The 24,336-nt window shown below is 53.7% G+C and overlaps 2 protein-coding genes and 1 long non-coding RNA gene across 3 annotated transcripts; 1 reads left to right on the top strand and 2 right to left on the bottom strand.

Annotated features, from left to right (window-relative positions):
* The first annotated feature begins 5,076 nt into the window (after nucleotides 1-5,076).
* GDF15 (growth differentiation factor 15) lies at nucleotides 5,077-7,379 on the top strand. Its single transcript, XM_057709614.1, has 2 exons — nucleotides 5,077-5,369; nucleotides 6,611-7,379. The coding sequence occupies exons 1-2, from the start codon at nucleotides 5,087-5,089 to the stop codon at nucleotides 7,249-7,251; spliced, it is 924 nt and encodes a 307-aa protein (XP_057565597.1). The 5' UTR covers nucleotides 5,077-5,086; the 3' UTR covers nucleotides 7,252-7,379.
* A 2,406-nt stretch (nucleotides 7,380-9,785) lies between these two features.
* LRRC25 (leucine rich repeat containing 25) lies at nucleotides 9,786-13,565 on the bottom strand. Its single transcript, XM_057709613.1, has 3 exons — nucleotides 13,427-13,565; nucleotides 12,106-12,905; nucleotides 9,786-10,208 (listed from the first exon to the last, which is right to left on the bottom strand). The coding sequence occupies exons 2-3, from the start codon at nucleotides 12,894-12,896 to the stop codon at nucleotides 10,070-10,072; spliced, it is 930 nt and encodes a 309-aa protein (XP_057565596.1). The 5' UTR covers nucleotides 12,897-12,905; nucleotides 13,427-13,565; the 3' UTR covers nucleotides 9,786-10,069.
* Nucleotides 13,566-15,525: 1,960 nt separating this feature from the next.
* On the bottom strand, nucleotides 15,526-23,658 carry LOC130836943 (uncharacterized). Its single transcript, XR_009049234.1, has 3 exons — nucleotides 23,608-23,658; nucleotides 16,334-16,442; nucleotides 15,526-15,602 (listed from the first exon to the last, which is right to left on the bottom strand). It is a non-coding gene; the product is annotated as an uncharacterized LOC130836943 (long non-coding RNA).
* Nucleotides 23,659-24,336: the final 678 nt, after the last annotated feature.

The raw sequence follows: 24,336 nt of genomic DNA, 5'->3' as shown, positions 1-24,336 counted from the left end.
CCCTCCCTAATCTCACCTGTGCTGTGTGACTCTAAGTAAACCCCTGTCCTCTCTGAGTCTAGCGACTAGGTTGAGGGCCCTAGAACCATAGCCCCACCTCACAACTGTGCCCAGGATCTGGACCACTCTGGGGTAGGCCTGAGGATCCTGGGGGATCCAGGGATTCCAGAAACTGGGTGACCTGTGTGGTCTGGTACTCTTCACTTCTCAGATATGGAAACTGAGACCCAGAGAGTTGAAAACACAGTAGCTGGTTGCCCTACTCCCAGCCCGGGGCATTTAGTAGACCTTCAGTAAAAATGATTTTGGCTGCCAGAAGGAGGAGGAAGAGCCAGCAGTGGAATCTCAGTCTGTCTAAAGATGAGATATGCATTCATTTCTGCAAGTATTAACTAAGCACCTACTGTGTGCCAGGCACAGTGGTGACCAAGCAGACAGAAATCCCTGCTGAGATTCTACTAGGAGAGGCAAATGTTAGACAACCAAATAAAATAAGGTGGTACCTATTCTAGGCAGGTGGGAGGTGATATGTAACCAGCTGTGCTGAGATTCAGGGGAAGAGTGTGGCTGGTAGCGGCAGTAGCCTGTGCAAAGGCCCTGAGGTAGGATCCAGCTTGGGATGTTGGAGGAAATGGGCTTCCTGGCACCTGGCACATAGAGGCCCATGGGTGACTGGCTTCCTCTCTCTCCCCCAGGGAACGTCTAGCCTAGCATCCCCCTTGCCCATGAGAAATCCCATTCTTTCTGGACCCTGCTTCCTCTGTCTCCAGTGGCACCAAGCCCACTGGGAGTCTCACGGTTCCCACAGCATCAGGTGGGCCTTGGGGGTCCGTTCATTCACCGACCTGAAGTGCTGGATCTGCCAGAGAGGGCACCTGTTGCCCAGTCTAGAGTTCCTGTCAGTCCCCTCGTCCAACCACGACTATGTCAGTTGAGGGTCTCAGTCGACACTAGACCCACAGGTCAGAATGGCAGCGTTTAGGGTGAGGGGACATTGGCCAGGGTGCATGCCTTGAAACTTAATTTTTTTCTTTTTAACTTACGTTTTTGGCTGCATTGGGTCTTCGTTGCTGTACATGTACTTTCTCTAGTTGTGGCAAGCGGGGGCGACTCTATTGTGGTGGGAGGGCTCCTCAGTGTGGTGGCTTCTCTTGTTGCCGAGCAGGGCTCTAGGCGCTCGGGCTTCCGTGGTTGTGGCTCACAGGCTCTAGAGTGCAGGCTCAGTAGCTGTGGTGCACGGGGTTACTTGCTCTGTGGCATGTGGGATCTTCCTGGACCAGGGCTCGAACCAGTGTCCCCTGCATTGGCAGACAAATTCTTAACCAATGTGCCACGAGAGAAGTCCTGAAACTTAATTGTTTTTTTGGTTTTTTGGTGGGTTTTTTTTGCCTCAAGGTTTGTGGTACCTTAGTTCCCCGACCAGGGATCGAACCCCTGCCCCCTGCATTGGAAGCATGAGTCCTAACCACTGGACCGCTAAGGAATTCCTGAAACTTAATTCTAATTGATGCTGAGCACACATTCCAACAGACCCTATCCCATGGCTCACTCAGTCACTGTGAGTCCTCCCACAGCCCTGTTAGGGGTGACATTAACACCTTGTACAGATGAGACATCTGAGGCTCAGTTGTCCCAAGCTGAGTTTTGGTGACTCCCAGACCTCCAGGGGCTCCAGTCCAGCCCGAGCTGCTCCCCGCACTTAAAATCCGTTTCTCCTCCTCCCTCTCCTCACCCAAGCCTTCCCTTCAGCTGCCCAGAGACCCACAGAAGTGCCTGCAATACACATAAGACACAGAGAAAGGGGACAGGAACGGGAGGGAGAGAAGCATCCCCCAGGTCCTCGTTCCCCACTGCCCGGGTCAGGCTCACCCTCATCTGTAGGGGTGGGACCTGCGGCCAGTGGCTTTTGTGTTCTGCGTGATGTGAGGAAATCCCAGACAAAGCCAGGTTGGAATTGGGCGCTCTGCTCCTGAGGCCTGGCTGGATGCCACGGGAGACCCACCTGGATTCTGGAAAGCAGAGCTGGCGTTCCGCCTGCCCAGGGGGTACCTGGCATGTTCCCGCGGCTCCCTTAACATCTCAGGTTTCTATCTTGTCCTCAGTCTCTCTCTAGGAAGAACCCTTCCTGCTGAAGGTGACCCTGTGTTCTGTCCCCAGAGGAGAGTCCAGCCCCTGCAGCTTCAGGGTGGCTTCTCCCTGACCCCAGGGAGACTCCTATGAGTGCCTTGTCTGAAAGCCTTGCGTCTGGGACCCCAGGCCGGGCAGGGGTCCACCGGGCTTTGCTGGGGGCTGGGCCCTGGGAGACCCCAAACTTGACACCCCAGAAAGCAAATAAAACAGTTGAAGTATGCAATTTCTTGCATATCTTTGTGAGAAGCTGGCATCCGCCAGGGTCATCCTCAGCCTGGGGTCATTAGTGGGCAGGGAGCCCCGAGTCACCAGTGTTTCTCCCCTTGGTGTGTGACCTGGTGCTTGGTTTGGGGCTGCTGCTACGAATGTGCTGGGTGAAAAGATGACAGGATTTCTTTCTTTCTTTCTTTCTTTTTTTTAGCTCTTTATTGGAATACAATTTCTTTACCTTCTTGTACCAGCTTTTGAGGTACACCAAAGTGAATCAGCTGTATATATACATATATCCCCATATCTCCTCCCTCCCACGACTCCCTCCCACCCTCCCCATCCTGGCCCTCTAAGGCATCACCCATCATCGAGCTGATCTCCCTTTGTTATACAGCAACTTCCCACTAGCTAGCTATTTTACAGTTGGTAGCGTAAATATGTCTATGCTACTCAACAGAATTTCTGTACTGAGTGTTCTCCCTCCTACAACCCACTGCTTTAGTTTTGATGCACAGAGAGGTTGAGTAACTTGCCCATGGTCACATAGCAAGGGGGGTGAGTGCTGGGATCTGAATCGTGATCATGTTGACCCCCAGTGTGTGCAGAATTCCCACTCACACCCGACCCTGTGGGGGAATGTCATTACCACCTTTTACAGATGGGGAAACAGAGGCTCCGCGAGTTGAAACCCTTTGTTGCACATGACACAGGGAGAGGAGGGACCGGAACGTGAACCCAGGCTGACCTCTCTGGAACCAAGAGCTGGCCAGATGGTTGGAACACTGATCAGGGCAAACTCTTCACAAGGCTTTTAAATTGGGGGAAAAAGGCAGTCACAGATGGAGGGAACTTCAGAATCCCATCACAAGCCTCGAAGTGCCAGGTCACAGATGGCCCAGCCAGAGGCTAGACATGTACAGCTCCCCTTTGTGGAGTCACCCCTTACAACCCTATGCATCTACTTGCCCCCTGAGGCTTGGTTCCCTTATCCATTAAGAGAAGTGCGTGTGAACTGTGAACACAGCCTAGAGTTCAGCAAATGTTGGCTTCTCACCATTATTGATCTTGCCGTGATGCCGCCCCAGACAGCATCCCCTTTGCCCCACCTCGAGTCAGGCCTGGGCATGGTGGCCCTTGCTGATCGGCCCCTGACTTGTTAGCATTACTCAGCACTCTGCCTTGCCTCTGGGGGGTGGGGGGGAGGGGGGGTGTTGAGCCTCTGCAGGGGGCCTGGCGGGGTGGCTACACAGCAACCCTTGTCCAGTCAGCCCTGCACCCTTTACTGAGCACTTACTACATGTGCCAAGTTGGTGGTGCAAAAGGCCCAGTCTCCCAACAGCCACAGTTGGGATGGTAGCGTGTTTACCCAGGTGTGTTTACTGAGCCCAGAGCATCGCCAGGGGATCTTCTGGACCCCTCCCATAGCTGGATGACATCCCACCGCACAGAGGCTGACACGGAGACTCGGGGGTGCTGGAGGCTTGCCTGGGCTCACGCAACAACTGGGTGTGTGCCAGGGGTGCAAGAGGCTGGGACCCCACTCTTCTATGGGGATCCTTGCTGTGTGACCTCTAATAAGACCTTGAATCTCTTACCTGCTCACAGCCTTGTCACACTTTACACACCCCCACGATCTGCTGTGCACAGCTGCCCACCCTCTCTGAGGCCAGGAAGCTGGGAGTAGGCACAGAGAAGGATGCTTGGGGCCAGGAGTGCTAAGCAGTAGAATAAGGTGTGGGTGCCCCAGGGGGAAGGGTATTCCTGGGGCACCCCCTGCTCCTCCATCCTCTGGCGGCTAGACCTGACACCAGCCCGCCCTGCCCTAGGCCTCAGCACTCTAATTCCCTGCCACTTCCTCTTTGGGTCCAACCAAAGGATTGGGGCCCAGAGTAGCTTCATCCCTGCCCAAGCCTTCAAGAAGCCCCCAGTCTGGGGCTGACAGAGCCAAGCACACACACTCCCAGTGCTGTGGGGTCAGGGCTGGGCTGAAGGAAGGGATGGGGTTGGACGCATCCTGCTGAGCCTGGAAAGGTAATGTCAGAGAAGCATTCCTAGAGGATGGGCTTTCTGAGTAGGGTTTTGAGGCATGGATAGGAGTTCCCCAGCTGAAGCTGAGTAACTGCCAAAACACCCAGTTGATCAAGCACCTGCTATGTGCCTGGTCCTGTCCTTTACACTTCATTTGACCCTCTCTCTAGTGAAAGTCTCAATCCTTATTTTTCAGATGAAGAAATAGAGGTGTGATGGAGAGGAATGACTTACTGCAGGTTGCACTTTCTGGTTCTTTCTGGCCCCTTGTCCCCCTCTGCTTCCTTTGCTTTTCACTATCTTCAGATTTTGACCCCAAGAAGAGAGGGGAGAGAGGGGGTCTCATCAGGGAAAAAAGCCACCTCTTAAACTCATCCTATGGGGTTTAGCACATAGTCATAAATCTATTTTGAGAAAGTTATTCTTCCCACTAGTCCACCAAGCTGGGATGATGTCCCCATTTCACAGAGAGGATACTGAGGCTCAGAGAGGTCTTGGGGGGGTTCCGCAGCATACCTAGGAGCACTGCCCCCCCAATCAAAAGCACCGCTCCCTGAAAAGCAGCCGAAGACCCCGCCCAGTTGTGGTCCCTGGAGTGTTTACTCTGCACCCACGGTGGGCGGGACCCGGCAGGCGGGGGCGGACAAAGTCCGGGGACTATAAAGGCTAGTCCAGCAGCGACCGGTCAATCCCAGCTATGAGCTTAACTAACAGAGTCATGCCCGGGCAGCGACCAACACCACCACACCGCTCTCCCATGCTGCTGATGCTGCTGATGTGCTCCTGGCTGCCCTCGGGAGGCGCCCTATCTCTGGCCCAGGAGCACCTCCCGGCTTTCCCGGGACTCTCAAACGTGCACTCCAGTCGGGATGTCTCCAGATTCCGGGAGTTGCGGAAACGCTACGAAGATTTGCTGACCCGGCTTCGAGCGAACCAGACCCGGGAAGACTCGAACCCGGATCTCACTCCCCCTCCTCAAATCCGAATAGTCACTCCAAAGCGTGAGTAAACTCTCGGAGACCCCACCCTGGGGAGCTCCCATCATTTAATCAGCGGTTCTTAGACATAGACGCTCAGACCTACCGCCGAGCCTCAGTTTCCCTATGCGTGAACCGGGCAAGAAAGTACCCCCCTCGGGGCTGTTGGGGGAACTAAAAGCCGGGTTTGCATCGGCACCAGGCGAGGCTTAGCCAACCTGAGATGTTACAACACCTCCCGGGGTCGCAGATGGGGAAACTAAGCTAGAGAATCCCGCGACAAGGTCGGGCGAGGGGGCGTGGTCCCTGCCATTGGATATAAGGAAAGGGTTGTAGGGGGATTTCCAGTGGGAAGGATCCAGGGGTCCGGCGGAAGGGAGGGGCGGGGGAGGGGACCGAGCGGTGCGCAGAGATGCGCAGAACCTGCTTGGGCTGGTTCCGAATCTGATGCAATCGCGCGCCAAGTCACTGCTAAAGTTGCACGTGACTGGTAACTTAGGTAGTGGAGTATTTTCACGCCCTCCACCGAGCCTCCGGTGGGCGGAGGGGGTGCAAGGAGATCTCGGCTGCGCTAGGAACTGGGAGGAGCTGAAGGGAGGGTGTCAGGCCAGAAGGGAGCGCCCTAATCCCACTTATGCTGTGAGACTCCAGGAAAACCTCTGTCCCTCTCTGAGCCTATCGACTAGGTTGCAAGCCCTCAAACCTCAGTCTCTCCAGTATCCCCAACATCTGTACCAGCCTGGAGGTCTGAGAATCCTGGGGAGTCAGATACCCTTCATTTCTCAGATATGGAAACCGAGACCCAGAGAGTTGAAAACACAGTAGCTGGTTGCTGCATCCCGGGCACTTAGTAGACCTTCAGTAAAAATGATTTTGGCCGCCAGATAAGGAGGCAGAGCCAGTGTTGGAATCTCAGTCTGTGTAAAGATCAGATATACATTCTTTTTGTGCAAATATTAACTAAGCACCTACTGTGTGCCAGGCACAGTGGTGACCAAGCAGACAGAAATCCCCGCTGGGATTCTGGTGGGGGAGGCAAGTGATAGACAACCGAATAAAATAGGGCGGTACCTATTTTAGGCAGGTGGGAGTGGTATGTAACCAGGTGTGCTGAGATTCAGGGGCAGAGTGTGGCCGGTAGAAGCAGTAGTCTGTGCAAAGGTCCTGCTTGGGATGTTGGAGGAGATGGGCGCACACACACCACCATCACCCTGCGCCCGGCACACAGCAGGCCCGTGAGTGACTGGCTTTCTTCTCTCCTAAAGTGCGACTTGGGCCAGGCGGCCACCTGCACCTGCGCATCCCCCGGGCCAACTTAACTGGGGGACTCCCTGAAGCCTCCCGCCTGCATCGGGCACTTCTCCGGCTATCCCCGAAGTCTCGGAGCTCGTGGGACGTGACGCGGCCACTACAGCGTCAGCTCCGCGGAGGCTCCCGGGCTCCGGCAATACGCCTGCGACTGATGCCGCGAGCGGACCAGCTGCTGGGGGAGTTGCCTTCTGCCCAGCCCCAGCTTGAGCTGCACTGGCGGCCCATCGCCACCAGGGGGCGCCGACACGCGCGTGCTCGCAGCCCGGACGGTTGCCCGCTCGGGGAGGGGCGCTGCTGCCGCCTGCAGAGCCTGCGCGCGTCGCTCGAGGACCTGGGCTGGGCCGACTGGGTGTTGGCGCCGCGCGAGCTGGACGTGCGCATGTGCATCGGCGCGTGCCCGAGCCACTTCCGATCGGCTAACACGCACGCGCAGATGCAGGCACGCCTGCATGGCCTGAACCCTGATGCTGCGCCTGCCCCGTGCTGCGTGCCCGCCAGCTACGAGCCGGTGGTGCTTATGCACCAAGACAGCGACGGCAGCGTGTCACTCACGCCCTTCGACGACCTCGTGGCCAAGGACTGCCACTGCGTGTGAGCGGCCCTGGGCCTTCACTTATGGCACGAACGCCATGGAAACGACTTCATTCGTCCTTGCCTGTCTCATGGGCTCGTGAAACCTGAAACACCCTATTCCTAACCATTGCTGTCTGCTCCCTCCCGCCCGAACCTATGTATTTATGTTTGTATTTATTATTAATTTATTGGGGTGATCTGTCTGGGGACTGGAGGGCTGGGGTGGCATGGTCTGACAGGGTGTGCGTTTATGGAAAACTCTGGTAATAAAAATGAAGCTGTCTGACCTGATCCCTGCGGTGTCCAGGATGGAGCTGGTGATCTTGGGAAGAGCCCACCCCTGCTGGCCTCAGTTTCCCCAGGGGACCTGATATGGGATGATTGGAACAGCCCAGGGAATGGGTGGCAGGATACTCTTGGGGATGCTAAGAAATTGAATGGTGGTCATGATGCCAGTGGTCTTCAAGGGCAGCCAGGGACATCCCTCTCTCTCTTTCTGTGCTTCTCTACCTCCCTGTTCCTCTGCTTTTGTTTCTGAGACCCTTTTGGGTCTCAGACTCCCTCCATCTTCTCATCTCTCAGTACTCCTGTTTTTGTAGCTATCTGGCCCTGTCTCTATCACCATGCTGTCTCTCCCTCCATGGGGGTCACCTTTCCAAACACATGCAGCCCAGAGTCACATCCATCTACAGTCAAGTGCATTGTGGGTGAATCTGACCTAGAAGAGTCCCATTACTTCTCCTGTCTACGGTACCTCCCTTCAAGTTCATGATGTCTCTATCCTTTCATATACAAAGAGCAGGGAGAAGTAACTAAGTTGTGAAGAACATTTTCATCCACACCACGTCTCCCAGGTTATATCTTTTCCTACTTAGGATCTTGGAATTGCTGAGATGTGCCAAGTCCAGCCCCCTACCCCCACACCCACTTGCCTATTCACCCCGAAGAAGTGTTACGAGGGTCTGGAGGACAGAGCACCCAGCTCCAGCAGTGAGTGAGACATGTCCCCTGTGAACCCGACCATCCAGAGGCAGATCTGAACGACTGTAGGTGCCCCTGAATGTGTTCAGCGAGTACCCACTTTTGTGCTAGGCCTTGGCTGGGCACTGCAGACACGAAGTAACAACGCAGGCAAAAACCACTCCATTCAAGCTCAGCTGAGTGCAGAGACAAGGGAATATAAGATAAATGAGTAAAAGATAAATCATAAGGAAGTGGCTGATTGTAGTGAGAACCATGCCAAGAAGTCAACCCAGGCAATGCATTAGTGAGCGGAGGAAGACAGATATTTGGTGGCAGGAGTAGGGGCTCGAGTAGTGTCTAGGGCAGGGATGCAGGGGAGCAAGGAAATTGAAGACCCTCATCGGTTACCTCTCCCACCCCAGGTTACTCCCAGGTGTTGGGAAAGCCAAGGGGGCCTCAAAATTAAACTCAATTTCAGGATCACCCAAAGGTAGCAGATGCTATACTGAGTCTCTCCGCAAACATCATCTGTTGCCTTTGCTGGTCACTGCTGCCCATGTGCATTTTCACACCTCCAGGCTGGTCCCCCTGCCCAGTGTGCCCTGCCCTTTCCACTTCTTGAACACCTATGCATCCTTCAAAACCCACTCCAGATTCCCCTCTTACATACAGCCCTTTTTTAACTCCTTCATTCATCTCCCTCTGGGGACCCTGGCTCCATCTCTCCCTCTGGCCCAGGCTTGACCTCCCAGGACTAGGGGTGTCTGTGTCCAGCTCTGGCTCCCTTAGTTTGGGGGCTTGCAGGAGCCGGGCAGGGAGCAGCTGACAGGAAACCCAGCTGAGGCATGAACTTGAACAAACTCTTGAAATACACTGAGCTCTGGGAGTGATGAACTCTGCCTGAGGAGGAACCAGGGAAGGCTTCTCAGAGTGGCATTGGCATTGCACCTGGGATGAATTAAGGTATCTCAGCATATTAGAGAGGAAACAGCCTTAGAGACCAATTCTAAACACCTTGTTTTACAGATGGGGGAATTGAAGCCCGGAGAGTTAACGACGGAGTCAGGAAGTGGACCCATGCCTCCTGATGCCCAGACCAGAGTTCTGTATCTGCATTCAGATGCTTAAGAGTGAGAAAATGCGGTAAGGGGATGGCAGTCTGGTCGAAAGGAATGGCATCAGTAAATGGCATGAGAAAATGACAGCTTCAGGAGGCAGGGTGAGCTTGATGGGGTGGAGGCCCAGACCAGAAGGGCAGAGGAATGGGAGAGGACAGTGAGTTGGGCGGAGCTGGGTCACCCAGGTCTCAACCACCAGGTTGAGACTCTGGGGGCAGTAGGGAGCCATGGAGTGTGTGTGAGCAAGGGAGGGGTGCAGTCCCATTCATAAGTTATAAAGATCCCTTTGAGGCTAGTGTGGGCTGTCGGGGGGGGGCCCGAGTCTGGATACCAGACACCTGAGAAGGGGGCCTGAGAGGGACAGAGAGGAGAGACTGGGGTTGGGAGCAATTTGGGAGTCTCAGAGCTCTTGTCTTGGGGGCTCAAGAAATCTGCACCGTGAGGAACCCACTCGCCAGCAGCCTCATCTGTCCTGCAGAATTTATTGGGTAATGCTTGCACACCGACAGAAGGATGACAACAGAATTCACACACTGCCCCTCCCATCCCTCTGTTGGGGTCTCTCCTTCTCCTCTTCTAGCAGCTGCAGGGCCTGAGGAGCAGAGTGGTCTAGGGAGGGGGCTGCAGAGCCTACCTGGGGCCTCAGGGATGATCCTTCCCTGGCCCCATTTCTCAGATGGAAGGACTGAGGCCAGGGAGGATCCAGGATGCCCCAAGTCACACGGAAGGGGGCAGGCTGGAGCCTGAGATGTTGAAGGCTCAGCGCCCAGGGATCACGTACTCCTCTTCATCCAATGCGTCCTGGCCCAGCGACTGCAGGTTGCAGTAGACAGGCTGGGAGTCATGCTGGAGGCTCTCATAGGTCATGTAGAAGTTGCTGTCCTCTGAAGCGTTAGGCCTGTGGAGACAGACAGATGGGAGGGCAGGTAGAACTCAGAGAGGAGGCACATCAGCTTTGAGAGGCAAAGTCGCTCAGGGCTCTTGAGTCCACTCCTAATATTTACATATGGGAAAAGTGAGGCATAGGGCAGTGTTCTCACAGCCTGGCCCAAATTTCTGTGAGGACAGCAAGTAACAGGCAGCGATTCATGGAAGAGTCTGTGGATTCAGCATTATAACACTGTGGTCCAAGGAACTTGAGTCACTGTGGGGTTTTTTCTTCCTTAAAGTTGAGATAGTTGCCCGTGTTTTACATTAACATCTAGACTTTGGTTTCCTCTTGAAAAACTGGAAGCTCTAGTCACACCAGCCACATAAACACAAGTGGCTGGAGCTGAACCAGCCCTTCAGATGGGAAATGTTTTCGCCAGGTCTCCTGCAGCAACTGACTTTGTGGCCTGGATACAAAAATAAATCTCTGAGCCTCAGTTTCCCCATCCATAGAACAGATCAGGGAGGAAGTAGCTTCTTAGGAATGTCTTGCTATGGTGGGCAAGACACCCAGAGAAGAACTTTCCTGCCTCCAGAACATCCTAACACACCCTCCACCCCTTCACCCTGCCCCGGCTCCTCTTGTAACAAAGGCCATTTTGGGTAAGTGGTGTCTATCAGTCATTTGTACTTTAGTATAAATTACTCCAAATGCATAGATGGTTGTATGGGGATGGAAGTCAGGGTTTGTTTCTTGCCTCTGCTTCTGACCTTGGGCAAGTCATTCCCCTGCCTCCCAGAATCTTCATTTCTCCCTTTCTTTCCTTCTTTCTTTTTTTTTCTTTTTTTTTTTCTTCTTTTTTTGACTGCACTGCATGACTTGTGGGATCTTAGTTCCCCGACCAGGGAGTGAACCCATGCCCTCACCAGTGAAAGCGCTAAGTCCTAACCACTGGACCGCCAGGGAATTTCCAGAACCTTCATTTCTGCCACTGTAAAATGTAGGTCGGGATTGACACATCCAATTCTAAACAGTGTTTTTAGAGGAGACTGTCCCAAGGTCTTGGTGACAGCAAGGCAGAGGTGAGCATCAGAACACAAGCTGCCTTAGGGACTCTGATGCCTTCAACTCCTTACCGCAGCACACTTCTGCTTTTGAGCCATGTTTGCATCTGCTTTGCATATTCTCTCATTTCCCACCAAGAGCCTCCCACAGGCCTCCCCACCTTTTGGATTCTGCTGCCCCAGAACCCGGCCATCACCCTCTTCCCTTCCTGCTTGGATCCTCCCCACCCTCTCCAGCCTCAGCCATGATGTCTTGCCTTCTCAAAACACATCCATAGCAGATTCTCACTTCTCTTCCACCTCTGGGCCTTTGCTCTTCCTTGTGCCTGCCCTGCTGAAATCCCCTCCACTCCTTCATCCAACCTGGAAGAGTTGAACCTATCTATCTAAGCCTGGCCGATTTTGGAGGCAGGGCTTTGTAGGGGTAGAGAGACACAGATGGCTTTCTTAGCATCTCCTATGTGTCAGAGGGAGATGGGAGTGCTGTCCCATTTTATGGAGACAGAAACAGAAGTTCAGCGACAGCCCCGAGTCACATGAGATCTGAGCCCAGCCCGCTGACCGAGACTGCAGAACCCCCACTCTGCCTTGAACACCTGCCTCCTCTCTCCCCATGCCTGGCAGCCTGGAACTGGGTTTGCAGGTCATGAAGCGGGATGCTTGTCTCATACACAGGAACTCACTTAATTCTTATCCCAACTCCATGAGGCATAGGACTGTTATTATCCCCATTTTATCGCTGAAGGAACGGTGACCCAGAGAGGTGGAAACTACTTGCCCAAGATCACACAGCCTGGAAGAGGCAGAGCTGGGAAATTGAACCCTGGCCATCTGGCTCCAGATGTGTGTGGGGCACTCACCTGTGTTCAGCCCACTGGTGCCCGGCAGCTGGTGGGCCCACGAACATGTTCTCATAGTCAGAAGTGGAAGATCTGGGTGGCTGGGTGGCTGCTGCGGGCTTAGAGCTAAGGCTCCGGCTACTGTACCTTGGCTGCTGGCCCGAGCCAGACCTGGGACCATCCTGCGCAGCCCACGTTTTGCTCAAGCCCCGGCCGCTGCCCATCCGATGCCTATAGAATCTCCAGGCCAGCACGGCACCAGTGACAGCAAGCACAAGCATCAGGCTTCCACTGGCCGCCAGGGCTGCTATGGTCGTCACGGGCAGGCCATGGGGACAGTGCACTTCCAAGAAGGCAGACAGGTTTTTCCAGGCGCTGGCGCCCACATCCAGGCATAGCAGAGGCAGCTGGCTAGAGCAGTTGCCCTGCCAAACGTCGTGCCAGGGTGAAAGGACACAGCTGCAGTCAGCCTTCAGTTCAAGGTCACAGCGTTTGGCCAGCTCCCTGTCCACGGAGCCCAGGGAGTTGTTGGTCACATCCAGGGTCTTTAGCTCACGCAGGTGAGCGAAGAAAAGCTGTGGGAGCTCTCGAAGGCCATTCCCAGACAGGTCAAGGTGGACCACCTGCCTGGCCTGCAGAGACTGGTTCTGAGGCAGCTGGTTCAGGCTTTGGCCACTGAAGTTCAGGCATGTGTCCGTGAACTCCCTGGTCCAGTCCACGACCCCCGAGTACACGCTGCAGATCTCCTGGCTGCCTGGATGGAGTAGTAGCAGCAGCGGCACCAACAGCACCCACACCAGGGCGCCCCCCATTCAAGCAACCTAGGCAGAGACACCGGAATCCAAGCCCTGACCTCAGCCTGTGGTCACCCTCCCCCTCGCCACCTATGTTTATTATATATATTTTTTTACAGCTGAGAACAGCTCAGGCCACTTCTGAAGTGTTAATACGTAGCCCTTCGCTGGTCGCTTCTCTTTGGTTGGCTCTGGCCCCCAGCCTCAGCCTCCCCATCCAGGGAATGGGTATCTGACCCGGATGCCTCAGGGGTTTGGAAGGTGAGGAGGAGACCTGACCCAGTCACCCCCTTCCCCTTCTCTCAGATAAGCCCCTTCGGGCTAAGTTGACCAATTTCCCCCAGCATTCCGGGAGCCCTCATTCGCCAAGACGGGACATCTGCAAATGAGTTGTTGCCCCGGAAACGACCCCGCCCCTCTGCCTTTCTTTCCGAACTGCAGGCGGCTGGGAGTCTTGGGCTACGGGTGGGGTGGGGGCTGCTGAAGGGCCTCCCCACCCTCCTCAGCTCTGGTTTGCACAGACCCAAGTTCCAGTGCCTCCATCCTACCTTTCTGGTCCTACTGCTACGCCTTGGCCTCGGTCGTACGGGAAGTCTCCGGCGCGGAGGGGCTGCGTCCTCAGCTGGACGCGGGGGTCAGAGGGTCTGACCCTCCGCAGTTCCGATCCCACTGTGGTCCCTGGCGCTCCTCAGGCTCTGCACCCAGCGACTCAGGGGGAAGAGGAACTGGTGTCGGCTGAAATGCAGAGGGGAAGAAAGAAGACACAGAGACCCGCCCCCCCCCCCGCCCCTTCCCACCCCCGCAGAAAGGCCTCAAGGACCAAGATTCTCACGGGAGGGGCAGGGGCAGCCTGCTTCCTTCTTACTGAAACCCAATGCCTACATGTCCCCCAATAACACCCCAACTGCTACCTCATCAACTCACTTCCTGAGCTCAGCTCAGTTGACTCCCAGCCCATGCATTCATTTATTCATTCAAGAAATATCATCCATGCTATAAGAGGCTTCAGCCAGGAGCATCCAGTCTTGGGAAAAGACGGATTTGGACACAGACAGCCCCAGTCTGATGGAGTCAGGTCAAGGCCAGAGTGAGGGACGAGGTACTGGAAGGCTTCCTGGAGAAGGAGGCATTCGAATTGGGGCTTCAACACATGAGTAGGAGTTTGCCGAGGATTCCTAAAACCTGCCTTTGACTTTCCAAGCTCCTAGCCTCTCCCACAAACTCAGAGCTCTCCATATGTACAATCATGCCTCTGTGCCCCAGGGAGATGTGAGGAGGGCTCCCTGGGGGAGAGGACATTGAGTCTGGGGCTTGAAGGATGAGTTGCAGTGGAAGGCAGAAACAAGTGCATTGCAGATTCCAGGCAGAAGGCACAGCAGGGGCAAAGGTCCTGTAGCTTGAGAAAGCATAGCCGGCTGGGACAGCGTGGTTAGGAGTGGAGGGGCTGGAGGGGAGAAGCTAAGTAGAGGAACTAGTAATGTGGCCGGGTGGGGGAGGCGGGGGGAGGCGGGGGGAGGCAGGCAGCACAGGCCTCCGAAACCAAGTTGAGGAGAGGGGCTTTATTCTCAGGGCCAAGACAGGTATGTGATCAGGGGAGAGGCACTGTGTCAAAAGATTCTCCTGGAGTAAGACTGGGGTCTGGAGGTGGGGAACCTTTCAAGGAGCCCGGAGTCCCAGAGGGAGAGGGGGAACTGAGTCAGACCCAAGGGACAGTGACACAAGAGAGATTGAGGAGGGAATGGGTACAGGTGGGCAGACTGGGAATGGGTGGGAATGGGTACAGACCCTGGCAGAGGGTCTCAGCCTCACTGGGGTCCTAGCTTCAGGTAGACCAGGTTCAAATCCTTTCCAGCCCCTTGCTCACTGCTTGACCTGAACTGTTCCGTACCTCAGTTTCCACATCTGGAAAATGGGATAAATGTCAAGAGTCTTCTCCTGGATGCTGGGAGGCTGGAGTCTATTCCCCCATGCTTTCCCCTCTCCTCAGACTCTGCCCCTTTCCATCTCCAAACATGGAGGAATGGTCAAAGGTCTTGAACTGAAACTTTGAGGAAGGGCTGCAAACTGTTTTTCAACAACCCAAAGATACTCACGCCTCGTAAAAAAAAAAAAAAAAAAAAAAACCAGCAGATCACAACGACTCGGAGGTACTGTTTAATTCCATCTATCAGATGGGCAAAAATTCAAAAGTGTGATGACACCCTGTGCTGGCCAGGCTGTGGGGAAACAGGCAGCGCACACGTTGCTGGGGGAGCATCTGTAGTGCAGCTGGACAGAAGGCATCCCGCCATGGGAATTACAAATGCACGTGCCTACTGATTCAGCATCCCATTCCTGGGACTCTTGAATATTTGCATGTTTACAAAATGACAGGGGCAGGACCTGATGAGTGGATAAACTAACTGTGGTCCATTCATACAATGAATATTATTAAGCCATGAAAAGGAATGAAGTTTTGATACATGCTGCATCGTGGATGAACCTCGAAAACATTATGCTTGGACTTCCTTGGTGGTGCAGTGGTTAAGAATCCGCCTGCCAATGCAGGGGACATGAGTTCCATCCCTGGTCCGGGAAGATCCCACATGCCACGGAGCAGCTAAGCCTGTGAGCCACAACTACTGAGCCCACGCACCTGAGAAGCCCTCGAACCGCAACAAAGAGTAGCCCTTGCTCGCTGCAGCTAGAGAAAGCCTGCACGCAGCAACAAAGACACAACACAGCCTAAAAATAAGAAATAATAATAATAATTAAAAAACCCATTATGCGGAGTGAACAAAGTCAGACACAAAAGACCACATCGTGTATGATTTCATTAATATGAATTGTCCAGAACAGGCAAATCCAGAGAGACAGAAAGTAGATTAATGATTGTCAGGGGCTGGGGAGGGGGATTTGGGGAGGGACTGCTAATGGACGGGGTTTCCTTTTGGGGTAATAAAAATGTTCTGGAACTAGATAGGGGTGATGCTTGCACAACACTGTGAATGTGCTAAAAATCACTGAATTGTTCACTTTAAATTGGCTAAAATGGTAAATTTTGTGTTAAGTATACTTTGCACAATTAAAAAAAAAAGGCACCTGAAACTTGACATGATACCTTCAACTATACCTTTTTTTCTAAGGTTTTTAAAATAACATTTATTTCTTAAAAGTTAACGCATGCATAGTAGGAAACCAAAGAACACAAGAAGCAAAAAACAAAGTCACCCATCGTCACGAGCAGTGGTTCAACTACACTTTAATAAAATTCTTTTTTAAAAGGCAAAAAGATGATACAGCTACAGGGTGATTCACTGCAGCAATGTTTGTTTTATGAAAGCAAAAACTGGAAACCACCTAAGGGATTGGGTAGATCAATAACAGTTCATCTATCCTGGGAGGTGCTAAGAGTCAGGAAAATGAAATTATAGATTTCTATGAAACAATAAGACTCATTCATTTGCTCCACAAACCTTTATTAAGATCCTACTGTGTGTCAGACATTGGTCTAGGAGCTGCAGATACAGCCATGAACAAAACAGACAAACTCTCAGTCCCCGTGGAGTCGGCAACATGCAGGCTCTATGAAGAAAATATGTACAAACAAGAAATGCGGGAGATGGTGTGGAGAAAAGAGAACTCTCTTGCACTGTTGGTGGGAATGTAAATTGATACACCCACTATGGAGAACAGTATGGAGGGTCCTTAAAAAGCTAAAAATAGAACTACCATATGACCCAGCAGTCCCACTACTGGGCATATACCCAGAGGAGACCATAATCCAAAAAGACACATGCACCCCAACGTTCACTGCAGCGCTATTTACAATAGCCAGGACATGGAAGCAACCTAAATGCCCACCAACAGATGAATGGATAAAGAAGACGTAGTACACGTATACAATGGAATAATTACTCAGTCCTAAAAAGGAACAAAATTGGGACATTGGTAGAGACATGGATGGACCTAGAGACTGTCATACAGAGTGAAGTGAGTCAGAAAGAGAAAAATAAATATTGTATAGTAATGCATATATGTGGAATCTAGAAAAATGGTACAGATCAACCAGTTTGCAAGGCAGAAATAGACACAGATGTAAAGAACAAACATATGGACACTAAGAGGGGGAAGCGGGGGGTGGGGGGGTTGGGGGGATGAATTGGGAGATTGGGATTGCCATATATACATTGCTAATAAGAAAAAAATATATCAAATTGTACACTTTAATTATATGTAGTTTGGTGTACGTCAATTATATCTCAACAAAGTCCTTAAAGATAAAAGAAAATATGTAACAGGTGGCAGAGAAAATAAAGTCAGGAAGCAAGCAGTGAGGGTGGCAAATTTTTCATGGGATGATCCAGGAAGACTTTATTGCAAAGGATAAGGGGGCTTATTGAGTAAGGAGGTGGGGGAAGGCCATTGGGGATTAGAGCCTATGCAAAGGCCCTGGGGCGAGAGTGAGCCTGGTTGAAAGCAGATGTCTCCAAATGAATATGTTAACTGGAAAAAAAAAAAAAGCAGCTTCCTATAGAAACTTTTGATGAAACAGGAAAAACAAACACCTCTTAGTGGCAGATGGATGCGAGGGAGAAGCTCCCCATGTATGTTTTTATATATTTTTTTTTCTTTTAGAATCCTATCATATCATGTGAATATCAATCATAGTCAACACATTCAATCCAAACATTGAAATCAGCAAGCACACACACGACCTCAGGCTTCTAGGATAGGAGGGACAGAGGGGCGCCAGCCAGCTGCGGGCCTGGGTGTGGGTGGATTCCCATGCTGAGGCCTCTTAGAATAGGAGGAAATGAGGAAATGAAGAAAATGAGGAAATACAGGGCCAAACGCTCAGGCTTGGGGTAGGGGATGAGGGGTGTGGGGGACAGGCAGGCTCAGGGCCTGAGACAGTGGGTTCTAGAGGTGATCTGGGGGCACCTGGGGCTTGGGCCTTCCTGCTACAGCCCCAGCAGGCCATAGCTAAGCTGTGGGAAGAGGGGCGGCTCTGGGTTACGCTGGCCCCCCACCCTGGCTGAGAGGAACCAAAAGCTTCCAGAAGGCACATCTTCTTACGCCCCCTCCTGCCCATCTGAGTCCCAGGCAAGGGCCAGCCTGTGAGCACGGAGACCTCTGGTGAGCCTCAGAGACACCTAAAGACCTTCAGAAACCCCTCAGAGACACCCAGAAAAACTCAGCCATCCCCAAGGCCCCAGAGATACCTAGAAAAATTCTGAGACCACCCTCAAAGACAAAGACAGAGATGCAGGGAGTTCCCTGGGGTAACCCAGCCTTAGGGCCACCAATTTGTGGTCCCTCAGTTCGACCACATTCGTCCAACACCCTCTGATCCCCCTGTACACACCCAGTGCTGGGTGAGGCCTCATGTGCCCCCAGGAGCCCCTAGTCTGGGGAGCTGTAGAGAGGCCATGGGTGTCCCCTCCCCCACATCCACCTCCAGTCCTGTCCCAAGGCTCTCACGCTGATCTGGAATCAGCCGCCTCGCCGAGCCTCCCCAGGGCCAGGACTCTTAAATCTCCGGCCTCAGCCCCTTCCTGCCATCACCATTCTCCCTATGACAGCCCTTGAACTACCGATACCCCCATCCCCTGGCCCTGGTCTAGCTATTCTTAGAGACCAGTCTCACCCCAGGAAGGGTGGAGGACAGGATGTTAGGTGGTCTGAGCCACAGTAGAAGCCATTTACAGGACCTGGGGATCTGGAGGCATCTGAAGGGCTCTAGGGCTAGCAGGTCAGGACCAGAGGCAGGTATGATGCCCAAGGGCTTGGGCTAAGGTGGCCACGCTGACTTATGAGCAAACCTGGGATGTGAGCAGACTCCAGCGACGGCAGCCCTCCATGCATTAATTCAGCTGACTCACTTCATGGCTGTGTGTTCTGGGGCCAGTACCTTAAACCCTCTGGGCCTCTGCTTCCTCCTTTGCAATTTTTTTTTTTTTAGGATTTTGTTTTTTAATGCCAACCATTTAAAACGTCTTTATTGAATTTGTTACAATATTGCCTCTGTTTTATGTTTTGGTTTTTTGGCCCTGAGGCAGGAGAGCTCCCCTATCAGGGATCCAGCCCACACCTTCTGCACTGGAAGGCAAAGTCTTAACCACTGGGCCGCCAGGAAAGTCCCTCTGCTTCCTCCTTTGTAAAATGAGGACAGTAAAACCACCGTGCAAGGTGGCTGTGAAGCACTGGGAGACAGAGGTGAACGTGAGCATGTGCCTGGTCCCCAGGGACGTGTGTCACCAATACACCAGTTGAGTGTCCCCAGGGTGGGGGAGGGGTAAACGGTCCATCACGCACAAAAATCGAATCCAGAAAGTAAAGCTTGATTTTTAACGAAATGGCAAGAACTTATTTGAGGTCCCATGGCTCATGCTGGTTATAGTAAAATTTGAGAAGCCACAGAATGCCTTTGGGGGCGGGGGGTGGAGGGGCAAACAAAATGTTGCCTCGGGGCAGCTGCGGTCTGCAAGCTCGCTCCACCTGGCAGACGGGAGGCTGCTCTGGTCACAGGAGGCCAGATTGCTGGCCCACACGGCTCTCCTGGGAGTAGCCCTGACCACAGACGGAAGCAGAGCTGATTAGAAACGCCTCGGCTCCCTCCTCCCTCGGGTAAGGACGTCGCTGAGCCAAGGGCTCTCCGATGGCTCGCTGAGGGCCCCCTGCGAACCCAGCCCCGCGGCGCCTGCTCTCTGGCGGCCCCCCTCCCCCCCCCCCGCAGGCCCCCGTCTCCTTCTCACCCGGACCAAGGCTTCCTCCCAAATAATTACGATTTTTTTTTAAACATCTTACATAATTATAAATAGCAGCAGCTAAGCACTGGCTATTTCAGTAGCATTAAGCGATGTCATCTTCACTACAGCTTCTTGAGGTAGGAACTGTCATGACCCCCATTTCACAGACTGGGAAACTGAGCCACAGTGTGTTTGAGTAGCTTGCCCAAGGCTCTACAGCAAGCGAGGGTGAGCCCCCAATCCGTGCGGTTGACCATTTTGGCTACACTGTGCTCAGATAAGACTCATTTGTCTGCATCGACCTAGAAGGGTGTGCAGAGCCATGACACGGCACACGACGACAACCTGTCGCTCCTGGACGTGCAGATTTAGACTCGATTTCATGGTAGTGACTACCTGGGGGTGGGGGCTAAGAAGGTTATTTAGCTTTATTTGCTAGGTTTTATTTTTTACTCTTGGTAAGATTTCGTTCCATCCAAAAATATTTACTGAGCGCCTACCGGGTGCAGTAAAACTCTTGCCCTTAGAAAGGTGACACTGGGGGCGGGGGGCGGGGTGCTGGGGGGCAGATGCGATGAACCGTAAATTAGCAAATTTAAAGGAGATTAGGAAATAATAGTGCTGGGGAGAAGAAAAGTTAAACAGAAGTTGGGGGATTTGGAAAGCGAAACGGGGCAGTTTGCAGTTTTGAAGAGGGTTCGTCAAAGAAGCCCTCTCGAGAAAAAAAAAACAAAAGAAACAAACAAACAAGCAAAAAAAACAGATAAAAAAGGAAATAAAAGATGTGCAGGTAAGAGCCCAACATGAGAACACACTTTTGGGGGTGGATGGGAGAACTGGGTGATTTTATCTGTATTTTTCTTTTTTGCCATGAAATAATTCAGTATATAAGTATGTAAATATATATTTGGAAGCCTACTTAGGGGCATGTGCAAGGTCAAGAGAGGTGGACCAGATTCCAAGCCTGAAACTTGGGGTCTCAAGAACCACTTCAAAGGGCTCTAAGGCAGGGCCTGCTGGGACCCTCCGGGGTTGGACTTGCGAATCTCTGCTGCCCTCGTGTGGCCACACTCGAGCTTGCAGGTCCTGGTGGCCTTGGCAGAGGTAGAAAATTGGTCCCTCCCACTTCTGACCCCCAGACTCCACCCCGACCAACACCGGAGGGGGGGGAGGCGGAATTTAAGAAGATCTGTGTCACTCTCAGGCCGAGATCCCTGAGGAAGGGCAGTGGAGGCCTCAGACTCCAGCCCAGAGGGGGGCACTGGTAATTTTTAATCCATTCGTTCAGCAACAGGTATTTATTAAGCGCCTACTGTGCGCCAATACTTGTTCTAAGTGCTAGGGACAAGGCACTGAACAAAATAATCAAATTCCCTGCCCTCATGGGTTACCGGGGACATGGTTCAATGAACATGCAAAAACAATATTTGCGAGACAATCCAACAGGGCAGTGTGACCCAGGTCGTTGGAGGACCTCTCTGAGGCCTGAAGGACAAGGGCAGGCAGGCCATGGGGAAGGGTGCCCGCGCAGACGCTTTGGGGTAGGAATGAGCTGAGTGCGTGCAACAGTATCATAGGCAAAAGTGCCCAGTCTCTGGCGCTTAGGAAGCATCCACTCTCCAGTGTTATTATTCAGCAGAGGAACACTGCCCCCGCCCCGCCCCCGCCCGCCAAAAAAAAAAAAAAAGGGAAGAAAAGACCCCTCCCCCTGTACCGCCCGGGAGCTTAGGACTTTAAGTTGTTATGGAAACCCCTCCACCACAAGAAGAGAGGCAGAGCTCCAGAGACAGGCGGTGAGGAGGGGCGTTGCCAGGGCACCCCAAGTGGGACCCGGTGCCACCATACTCTGCTGTGTGTCCCGGGGCAAGTTGCTTCCCGCATATGAGCCTCAGTTTTATCTGCATAACTTTCTCTGTAGCTGCTATAAGCTTCTCCCTCCCCCATTCCTCCCTTCCCTGCTCTTGAGGTTTCCACAAAATGCCTCCAATTTCCCAGAGTATCCCAGACCCAGACTGGGAGCTGGGGGCACTCCAGTGAGTGGGGTGCTGCCTCTGGGTCGCCCATGTAGCTCCCTCCATGCTTCTCTGAGCCTCAGTTTCCCCATCCTGTAACATGGTGAGAAAAAAATGCTGCCTTTCTTAGGAGGCTGCTGGGACGACTTTCAGGGATGATCCGAGCTGGGCGCACCAATTCCTACTGATCAGTTTGACTCTGGAAAGTGCAGGGCAGAGGGGCGGGGTCTTGATTTTGGGGCTGTGGAGCCACGGAAGGTGCTAGAAGCAGGGCAGTGTACTGGCTCAGGTTTAGCTTTGCGGAGGATGAACGGGGGGTGGGGGGTGCTGCAGGTTCGACTGAGGCTCCTCCGCTCAGTTCCTTCTCTCGCCTGGAGTTCCTCAAGACTCTGAGAGCCTCGGGGCTGAGGTTCCGTCGGCTCCCGTTCAAGTCCACGCAGCCGGACTGACACCACCAGGGTTCAAACCCAGGTCCAGATCCTCCATCCGGGCAGTTCCGCCTCCGGGTGATCGGTCTTGGGGTGTAACCCCCATTTCGCAAACCACAGACTACAAGGGGTTGCTGGCTGTCCAAAGAGTCCAGCCTTTGTGCAAGACCCTCCGCCCTGCGTCCCTTCACAACCCCTTCTCCCCCCGCCCCCCCCCCCCGTCCTTGCTCCTCCCACCAGGTCTAGGCTGGAACCCGCAGCCTAGCTTGCGCCGGTGCTCACCAGCTGCTGCGGCTTCTTCCCTCCCGGTGGTGTTTGGGTTTTAATTTTTGTGTTGCAGTTAGAAAATTACCCATAATTACAGCTTCTGAGAGGAAACGTCTCATGGCGCAGACCCTGCTCCCAGCTGTGGCCGCCTCCCACGCAAGGCTGGGGAGGGGCTGCAGGGGTCTCCGGCCTGGACCCTGGCCCCTCCCCGAATCCCTCCCCGACTCCCTTCCCCCCTCCCCACTTACGCGCTGCTTCCACCTCCTGTGGAGAGGAAAAACCATCAGCGGGAAAACCCAAACTAGCTTTCCCAACGACTCAAGCAACATATTCGTGGACCCCTACCGCTGTGTCTGCAGGGAGGGCAGATCCAGAGGGAGGCGGGGGCTGCCAACAGATGACTTACGCATTATTTTATCGTAACAATGACAAGTCCAGCCAAGGCTAGTTGCACAACCAGTAATCTGGAGGAGATGGCCGGGGAAGGCGAGGAGGAAGGGGGAGGGAGAGATGGAGGAGAAAAAGAAGGGGAGGTAAAAGAGGGAGAGGAGGAGAAAGAGAAGGGGGCTGAGGGAGAAGAAGGAATATTGCGGCCTTGGCCGAAGGAGGAGGCCAGAACAGGCCAGGCCAGGAGCCAGAGAAAGAGCGCTCCAGGCGGCAGGAACGGCCAGTGCAAAGGCCGGGAGGTGGGTCTGAAGAATGGAAGAGCTGGAAGGGAGAGAGTGAGGGGAAGAATGCTTCCTCCAGGCAATCCCTCTGCCCTACAAGCAGGGCCGACTTCGGGCTCTGTCAGGCACCGACCCCGAACGCGCGGAGCTGGGGTTTGGGGGCGTCGATGCTCCCAATTATCAGAGACCCAGCATAGGGCTGCAGTCCCCGCGCAGCCACACGGGGGCGATCGGGAGCCGGCAAAGGGGCCGCCGGTCTGGGGCCCAGCCTTGACCCTCAGCGCTCCTCGCTTACTATACCCCACCCCACCCCCGGCCCCACTCCGGCTGGCTCCTAAATCAATTCCCGGGCCTGCCCTGTCTACCTGCGCCTCTTCCCGGGTCAACCTCCCTGCCTCCTCCACGCCATACCAACCTACCCGGCAGCCCTATGGAGCTTCTTAAAATCCTGATGCAGATGCCACCCCTCGCGGCTACACACCTTCCTGTGGTTCCCTATTCCTTTTAGAACAAAGCCCAACCAGTCTCTGCCAGGAATGGCCCGGCCCCTCTGCTCCTTTCCCCCCTGCTCCAGCCACACTGCCCTCCGCGCACTGCCTCCAACACTTTAACCGTGTGCCCACCTCAGGGCCTTTGCACTTGCCGTGACTACAGTCTGAACATTCTTCTCCCAGATCTTTCGCATCCAGCCCCTCTCCTTCTTAAAATTAAAAAAAAATTTTTTTTTCCTTTTCCTCTCATGCCCCTCCCTCGCAAGAGTGCAGGGCGGGGAGTGTTTCTATGGGTTCTGCTTTTGCAAGGCGTGCGCTCTGGCTGGTTGTGTGCGCGGCTCAGCTCCCCGGACGCCGCATGGGGCCCAGAGCTTCATCTACTCGGACTTTTCCACAGGCGCCGAGACTGTGTTTTGGAGATCCTTCCCTGTTGCCATGAGAACCGCGCTAGTCTCTCCTGCCTCCCCCTCCGCAGCTAGCCCTGCCGCGGGCGCCTCCGCCTCCCAGCCTCCCTCCCTCCGCCTTCCGCCCCAGCGGTCGTCCCGTCCTCTTCACCCGGGTGCCCTCCCTCTGCCCAGCACGTGGCACTCTCTGAAATTATCCTACTTTTCGCCAGTGTTGGACTGTCCGCCTTCCCCATCAGACCCTCTGCTCCACAAGCAGTAGAAACGTGTCCACCGAACCCAGTACACAGCTCAATAAATGTTTGTGGGGAGGATGAAGACACATCGACTCAAGGAACCGCAGCTCAGAGAGGGCCATGGACCTGCCCAGGGCACACAGAATCCTGGGGAGAAACAGAGCATTAGGAAATAAATAGGGGTGCCTGGGGGTGGTTGTGGGAGCGTCCGTGGGACCCGG

This window comes from Hippopotamus amphibius, chromosome 15 (assembly GCF_030028045.1).
Source record: "Hippopotamus amphibius kiboko isolate mHipAmp2 chromosome 15, mHipAmp2.hap2, whole genome shotgun sequence".
Taxonomy (NCBI): Eukaryota; Metazoa; Chordata; class Mammalia; order Artiodactyla; family Hippopotamidae; genus Hippopotamus; species Hippopotamus amphibius.
The sequence above is the reverse complement of the archived record's forward strand: the minus strand, read 5'-3'. Positions and strand labels throughout refer to the sequence as shown.

Excerpts from the sequence above, each read along its gene's own strand:
- GDF15 (XM_057709614.1), top strand. The coding sequence starts at position 5,087 with ATGCCCGGGCAGCGACCAACACCACCACACCGCTCTCCCATGCTGCTG. Across the intron at positions 5,370-6,610 it reads CCGAATAGTCACTCCAAAGC|TGCGACTTGGGCCAGGCGGC; the intron begins GTGAGTAAACTC and ends TCTCTCCTAAAG.
- LRRC25 (XM_057709613.1), bottom strand. The coding sequence starts at position 12,896 with ATGGGGGGCGCCCTGGTGTGGGTGCTGTTGGTGCCGCTGCTGCTACTA. Across the intron at positions 10,209-12,105 it reads CACCAGTGGGCTGAACACAG|GCCTAACGCTTCAGAGGACA; the intron begins GTGAGTGCCCCA and ends CTGTCTCCACAG.